Source organism: Nyctibius grandis, chromosome 8, assembly GCF_013368605.1.
Source record: "Nyctibius grandis isolate bNycGra1 chromosome 8, bNycGra1.pri, whole genome shotgun sequence".
NCBI classification, from domain to species: Eukaryota; Metazoa; Chordata; class Aves; order Nyctibiiformes; family Nyctibiidae; genus Nyctibius; species Nyctibius grandis.
Genome location: NC_090665.1, coordinates 84543 through 92323, shown reverse-complemented (window position 1 = coordinate 92323; position 7781 = coordinate 84543). Strand labels below are relative to the sequence as shown.

General features: G+C 44.7%; 1 protein-coding gene across 2 annotated transcripts; it reads right to left on the bottom strand.

Annotated features, from left to right (window-relative positions):
• Positions 1-668: 668 nt before the first annotated feature.
• LOC137666183 (tubulin alpha-3 chain) lies at positions 669-5129 on the bottom strand. Of its 2 annotated transcripts, none has more exons than XM_068405918.1 (5): positions 5100-5129; positions 3416-3638; positions 2745-2893; positions 1164-1844; positions 669-965 (listed from the first exon to the last, which is right to left on the bottom strand). In XM_068405918.1, the coding sequence occupies exons 1-5, from the start codon at positions 5100-5102 to the stop codon at positions 669-671; spliced, it is 1353 nt and encodes a 450-aa protein (XP_068262019.1). In that variant the 5' UTR covers positions 5103-5129. The 2 variants fall into 2 exon arrangements, with proteins under 2 accessions (XP_068262019.1, XP_068262020.1); XM_068405919.1 differs by lacking the exon at positions 5100-5129 and adding an exon at positions 4426-4511.
• Between the last annotated feature and the right edge of the window lie 2652 nt (positions 5130-7781).

The following is a 7781-nucleotide window of genomic DNA, read 5'->3' as shown; positions in this document are numbered from 1 at the left end:
TCCTGCGGCTGCGCTCGGCAGCGACGGCGACCGACCCTTCCGCAGCGTGCGCCGCCCGCGCCGGAGCCGCCCGCCCTCCGAGCATACCCCTACATAGTAAGAAAAAAAGAGAAGGTAAGACCTTTAAAACTTTAGTTGAAAACAATCAAACAAGGGAACAGCGTTCTGCAACTCTTTTTTTTTAATACATTTTTTCAGAACCTTTAAAACTTTAGTTGAAAACAAACAAGGGAACAGCGTTCTGCAACTCTTTTTTTTCTTTAATACATTTTTCCAGAACCTTTAAAACTTTAGTTGAAAACAAGTGAACAGCGTTCTGCAACTCTTTTTTTTTAATACATATTTCCCGAACATTTAAAACTTTAGTTGAAAACAAACAAGGGAACAGCGTTCTGCAACTCTTTCTTTTTTAATACATTTTTCCAGAACCTTTAAAACTTTACTTGAAAACAAACAAGGGAACAGGGTTCTGCAACTCTTTTTTTTTTTAATACATTTTTCCAGAACCTTTAAAACTTTAGTTGAAAACAAACAAGGGAACAGGGTTCTGCGACTCTTTTAATACATTTTTCCAGAACCTTTAAAACTTTAGTTGAAAACAAACAAGGGAACAGGGTTCTGCGACTCTTTTTTTTTTTTTTAATACATTTTTCCAGACTTCAGGTTTCTCAATATTCATCTCCTTCTTCAGCCTCTCCTTCTATTGAGTCTACACCAACTTCCTCATAATCTTTCTCAAGGGCAGCCAGATCTTCCCGGGCCTCAGAGAATTCTCCTTCCTCCATTCCTTCCCCAACATACCAATGGACAAAGGCACGCTTAGCATACATGAGGTCAAATTTGTGGTCGAGGCGAGCCCATGCTTCAGCAATAGCAGTTGTGTTACTCAGCATACACACAGCCCGCTGCACCTTTGCAAGGTCACCACCTGGCACCACAGTTGGAGGCTGGTAGTTAATGCCCACCTTCAAGAAAACAAATGAAAACTTTCCTTAGGAGTGCTAAAGCTTAAAGACCTATTTCTCTTAAAATTAAAAATCACCATGGTTAGGAACTAAGAAAATAGCTCACACTTATTTTGAACTTCATCAAAACATTTAACAGGGACTGTTACTGAATACTATACAATTCCAACATAAGCACTTTAAAAACTATGTAATTACCTTGAATCCAGTTGGGCACCAATCCACAAACTGAATGGTACGTTTAGTCTTGATAGTAGCAATAGCTGCGTTGACGTCTTTGGGAACAACGTCACCTCGATATAACATACAGCAGGCCATGTATTTGCCATGGCGAGGGTCACACTTTACCATCTGGTTGGCTGGCTCAAAACAAGCATTGGTAATCTCAGCCACAGATAGCTGCTCATGATACGCTTTCTCAGCGGAGATGACAGGGGCATATGTTACCAGGGGGAAATGGATTCGTGGGTATGGAACAAGGTTAGTTTGAAATTCTGTTAGATCTACATTGAGGGCTCCATCAAAACGCAGCGAAGCTGTGATGGACGAAACAATTTGCCCAATTAGTCGGTTTAAATTGGTATACGTAGGACGTTCAATGTCAAGGTTACGACGACATATATCATAAATGGCTTCATTATCTACCATGAAGGCACAGTCTGAATGCTCTAATGTTGTGTGGGTAGTTAGAATTGAGTTATAAGGTTCCACTACAGCAGTGGAAACTTGTGGTGCTGGATAAATCGCAAACTCTAGTTTAGATTTTTTCCCGTAATCAACAGAGAGCCGTTCCATGAGCAGAGATGCAAACCCTGAACCAGTGCCTCCTCCAAAACTATGAAAGATTAGGAAACCTTGCAGCCCTGTGCATAGATCAGCCTATAATGGGGTGGAAAAAAGTGGGAGAAGAAAAAAGTTACTGATTATTTTGGAGAAAGCAGTATTAAAACAATAATTCAAAAGCATTTCTGGCTTAAGTTTGTTAGTTTCAGATTGTTATAATTAAAGAAAACAGCATTCTTGAAAGGTGGTCTTCATTTTTTCTTGCATATCTTTTACTCAAAAGTACCAGTGCCTCTGCGTAACTTTTTCTGAATAGGAGTATTTTAATATTTAGAAGTTGCTTTATTGTCTTTCATGCCGTTTTAATACTACTGTAAGCAAGAGCAGCTGTGCACCACTGTGACAAGTTACTATAAATTACAGCTTTAGAATCTGTTTATGTTCCCGTTCCAGCTTTCAGCAAGTCTCAATCAGATGTTGAAAACAAGGGGTTTTTTAAATTTTTGTAATTTTTAATAGACAATCACTATTTCACTTTGAATCCTATCATCCTAGGCGAGTTTCTCACAATGCAATGTCAAGATCAAAGAAACTAGAAAAGTAATTAAAATTGCTAAGCATTCAACCAAAACCTGAGGTTCAGGGTACTCGAAATATTTTGCGTGACACATAATGGCATGAATCAAACTGAAAATAACAAACAAAAAAGTGTAAGAACATTGTTACACTTGTTTAAGGCTTTTATAGTATGTTTCTGAGGTATCCTTAAAATACTTTCAAATAACAGTATTTCAGAGCCTAAAAAAAGTTAAGTTTTACTTACAGAATTTTTATTTAACTGGGGGGTGTGTGTGTAAGGAGAAAAATGTTCTGTTTTGTTTTAAACAATCAACTATGCACAAAATTCTTAGTGGAAAAAAAATAGCAACCCATCATTAGATAGCTATAGAGCTGTATCAATCATTGTAAACACTGACTTGCAGCATGAATTCCTACCAGTTTGCGAATGCGGTCTAGCACTAGATCAACAATCTCTTTTCCAATAGTGTAATGGCCTCTGGCATAATTATTGGCTGCATCTTCTTTCCCAGTAATGAGCTGCTCAGGATGGAATAACTGCCTATACGTGCCTGTACGTACTTCATCTACAAAGAAACAAAATACCACAACATAAATTTGATCTGTTCGGTTCTGTGTGTGCTGCCTAGTGACTACACACTAGGTGCACATGTCAAAAGAGCATGGACAGCATCCCTGACTACATGCAGCTTGACTGACTGGCCTAAAAAGTTGGCACAACTTCAGCCGCTTTGTTTAGGGGAAAACGTCAGGCACTCACAAAGCAGTATTTGTACCCGAGAACAGAGAGGTCCCTCAGAAAACTACATTACAGGTACAGACAAGATTCCGGACAGCAATTAAACAAAACTCTGGATGCAGTGCAGCAGTCTATCCAGACTGTAAAAAAGTGCTGTTGCTTTCCAAATGTTGTTACCGGTAGACCATTATTTCATTTCTTTTAAATAACAATAACCTCAAGTATCAAAATAGCATCCGGACACACACCTTTTAAAATCTATAGTGTTCTGAACAAACAAAAAAGACCATATGGAATCTGTAGGGGATCTTCACTTTTGCACTGAAGGTCTTTAACGTTGGGTACATACCAACTACGGTTGGCTCTAGGTCCACAAACACTGCTCTGGGAACATGTTTACCAGCTCCTGTCTCACTGAAGAACGTGTTAAATGAATCATCTGCGCCTCCGACAGTTTTATCGCTAGGCATCTGACCATCAGGCTGGATCCCATGTTCAAGACAATACAGTTCCCAGCATGCATTGCCAACCTGAACACCAGCCTGGCCAACGTGGATGGATATGCATTCACGCTGCAAATTAACAACAAAACAATGGTAATGAGATACAGAGCTACTGTCTTCTAGATTTTATTCTCCTAGTAACTAGCTGCCTGTGGGTTGCATCTTTCCACAATCTTTCTCTGCTGCAGTATTCCCTGGTTGCTCTGGAGTGACAATTTAACTGATCAAATTGTCTGCTGCTGGCAAGACTCTACTCACCTTAGTTGACCTGAGCTGACTTTGAGAATACCGGGAGATCTTAAAGACAACATAGTGTCTATGAACACATAGGGTGAATACAGATTCATCATCCCTTACCATGCTGCACGTATATTACATCTTTAATATTCTGCCTAGTCTCTTTTTCACCTTTCTTTAGTTTTGGAAGACTTCTTTATATCCCCAAATTTCCTTGATTTGTTGCCAAATCATGTACTGGGTAACTGTTGTAAGACTCTTTCCTGCACAGGACCATTTCGTATGCTTTCCTTTATAATAAGCATAGAGCTATCTAGCCCCTGGCAACTCACACTTCCTCTGTGAAATCACCTGAGAGTCCCAATCAAATGTCATCTGCCCACTTTTAGCCAGCTCCTTTGACTGTAAGCAACCGTGCCATGTATGTTTAATCTCACAATACCTCAATTTTCTCTTACACCCAAGACAAAAATAAGCTGTTTTACTAGCTTAGTGTTACAGCATATCTAGGAAAAAGCAGAGGGGGGAAACAAAAAAAAGGGTGCCTGCGCTGCTCTTTCCTCTTTCCTTGCTAGCTTCATCAGAACTCATATCCTCGACTCCACATTTTAGTTCTCACCCCTGTGGTTCTGTCACAAGTTTTTTTGCCAGCAAGACAATCAGTGGAAATCTGTGCCGATTTCCACTTGCACTCCGTCGACACCAAGTCTCCGGAGCTCTCGCGGCGCCTCACTGCCCCGCGCTCCGCGGCGCGCTCTCACGCCGCCATGTTGCCCCACAGCCCGCGCGAGGCGCCCGGCCGCGCCCACCAGCCCCGCCCCTCCCCCGGGGCCCCCGCACGACCACGCAGCCGTTGGCTGCCGGGCATGCTCCTCTCCTCTGATTGGCTGCGCACGCCAGGACTGCCCAGCGACGGCGGGACGCCGCGGCTGGCGGCTGTCCTGTTGCTGCCCGCCGTCTCTCCGCTGCCCGCCTCGGGTTTCAGGCCGCCCCTCGCCCCTCCGCAGCGCGGGAGCCCCCGCCACAAACAGACTCACGTTGCTTTTCTACATGCCTCATCTCAGTAGCCGCCGGCCAGCTCCTGTGCCCGGCCTCCCCATGGCCATTAACTCTTACACTAATTCCTCTCCTCCTCCCCGACCCTCCTGCCTTACTGCTACCGCGGGGACTTCACGCACAGACCGCCCGCGAGTCCCGCCGCAGCACGTGCCGTCACAAACTCCCCAGAGTGCCGCAGCACAAGCACCCCCCAAGACCCCTCCTCTCCCCCGCCGCGAGGAGCGCGTTCCCCACCATGATGCCTCGCTGAGCTGAGGGCTCCGGCTGCGCCTCACACCACACCCGCCGCCGCCTGTCGAACGCCACCAACTGCCGACGGCCAGCCGCCGCTTGCCCTGCGCCCTCGCGTGCTGGCTGCCCATTGGCTGTCACCCGGGCGGTCTAGGGGCGAACGCAGACCGCTGATTGGCCGAGGGCGCTCTTCTCCCCACGTGGGGCGGTGATTGCCACGCGCTCTCCCGAAGGCGCGCGAGCAGCGGTGTCTGCAGAGGGAGGGCTCGAGCTGCGCGAGGCGTGGCGGTGTGTGTGGGGGGGTCCGCTCGAGGCGGGAAACGCGCGGCGCCGCGGGGCGGCCTGGGCTACCTCTGCCCTGAGGGCTGGGGGGAGGCCCGGCGCCGGCTCGCTGCGGGCGGCTGCGCTCGCACCGGCTCCGCGGGCTGCTCGGGGCCGTGGCGGGAGGCGGGGACGGCTGCGAAGCGCTGGCTTGCCTGGGCCGCGCTTCTGTCCGGCTGCTGTCGAGGCGGCGGGAAGCCGCTGCCTGTCCGCGGAGCGGCGGGCGTGCCTGCGCGCAGCGCCGGGCGGGGAGAGGGGCCCCCGACGGCCCGGAGCTCCCTTCCAGCAGAGAAGGGCCGGTAGCTGTGCAGGTGACGCTGGATGTCCGCAGGTGAACTGAGCACACTCGGTTGCTTTCCGGAGTAGCAGCCATGCCACAGGTGGGTTTTCCTCCTCCCTTTCATTCCTCTTTCTCCCTTTTCTGTCAAAACTTACTTCCTTTCCAGTGCTCAACATACCCCCTGTAACGCTCCACCTGTAGCATTCCTGCATGGAGGCTTTTCCTGGTGGGTACGTGAGGCTGGAGTAGGAGATCAGATTGGTCCATGAAATGCAGCAGATGCTCTATGAATTTTCTGACTAGCAGCAGAGAAGATTATTTTTCTGTAACGTTAGTTCTGCCAAACAGGCCAACAGAAATTCACAGAAACAAATCTAGCAAGAATTCTTCATTTATTTTAATGTACTTCTAGTCAAGATTGGACAGGAAGGCATTATCATCAAATAGCCTTCTTTTTTTTCTATCGAGACTTGGTTTTTTTGACTTGGGCATAGCTTATTAACAGCCTTGTACAATAGAAAGATTCAGTCTAGAGTATTATCTTTATGACAGAGTGAATGCAAGTTGAAGAAAAAACTTTCTTTGTTGAGAGAGCTGCCTGAAAGTTGAAATGGGAAAAGAAATACCATGTGTTACTAATGTCAACCTCTTCACATTCTGTTCCTGTAAATTGTGTCCTTGCTCTGTATTTAAAAAATGCTGTGCTGAGCAAAAGATGTTTTGTGTTTCAGAGGTCTGCCTACAAGGCTTGATTTCAGGTTATTGGGGGTAGTTCTGTTTCTTTGCAAATAGAAGCTATGTCTCTAGGAGAGAAATAGGAGAAAATCTTTCAAGATAAACTACAAAACTCAATAGTGTTTTGTTGTTGGTTTTTTTTAAGATTGAAGCTAGAGTATTTTTCTATGAGATTTCAGTTGTTCCAATGCAGGTTTTATGTAATTTTTTATATGAGGTTTTCCATAATTTAGGACCAATTGCATTTAAAGCTACATCTGAGGGAGCAATTTAACGCCTGGTTCCTGCTATACTTTCAATTTCTTTTTCCCAACCTTTTTAGAAAAGCAATTTATAACTGGGAGCTGGTGCAAATATGGCCATATTCTTACTAAACAGATTTTCCCAGTTGTACTCAAGAATCTAACAACAGGATTTTTACCATTTTAAAATTGTTAGTTTTATAGGGTCAGTACTGCTATGGAATATTGAGCTGAAGGAGATCTATGGCATGACTTGCTTTCATTTACACATGATATTTTGTACATCATTTAAATATATGTACGTCGGTATCTCTGGTTAGGTTCTGGATTAGGCTGGTCTATTGCTAAGCTCTTTAATACGTAAGAGGACTAGGAGCAGGCAAATAAGATAACCTTCACACACACATAATCGTATCGTAAGTTGAGACTGGTGTTATTGGTAAGGTTATATTTAAAGTCAGAGATACCAAAGGCTGAAGTGCTTCCTGTATTATCAGGCCTCTCAAGCTTTTCTTGCTGCGTAGAAAAGGCTTGCAAAGACAAATTAATTACGTCCTAAGGATGACCTAGTTTATGATTGAAATTTGACTTTGGCCTTAGAGTTAATTCAAAGCCCAGGACATGCGAGTTTGAAGAGTTAGGTGTACAGCTTGATTCTGAAAGTGGCAGGCCTATAATGAAGATTGCCACGATAAAAGAGAATGTAATCCTATCGGTGGTGGTGGTGGTGGTGCTTCATCCATCCTGAAGCTTATTTTTAACACTGTGACTAATGAGTGTTTAAGATGCAGTTTTAGAAACACCAAAGTAATTTGAAAATAGGCCCGTTTTTTTTAATTTATTGTCCTCATTTTTAAAGGTGACAGACATTTATTGTGTCCAGTTCTTTATGCTGATTTGTCTGTAGATACTGAACTCGTGTTGCAGAAAATACAGCCCTTCTTGAAAACACAGGCAGGACGTAAGCTGCTATACTTAAGCTTTTATAGGATATGGTATGTGCTGATCTTTGTGGGCTCAGCCATACTGATCCTATCAGACTGGGAAATAACCAGACTGGAATATGCTATGATTTTATAGATGACTAAGTCTGTGTTTCTGGTACAT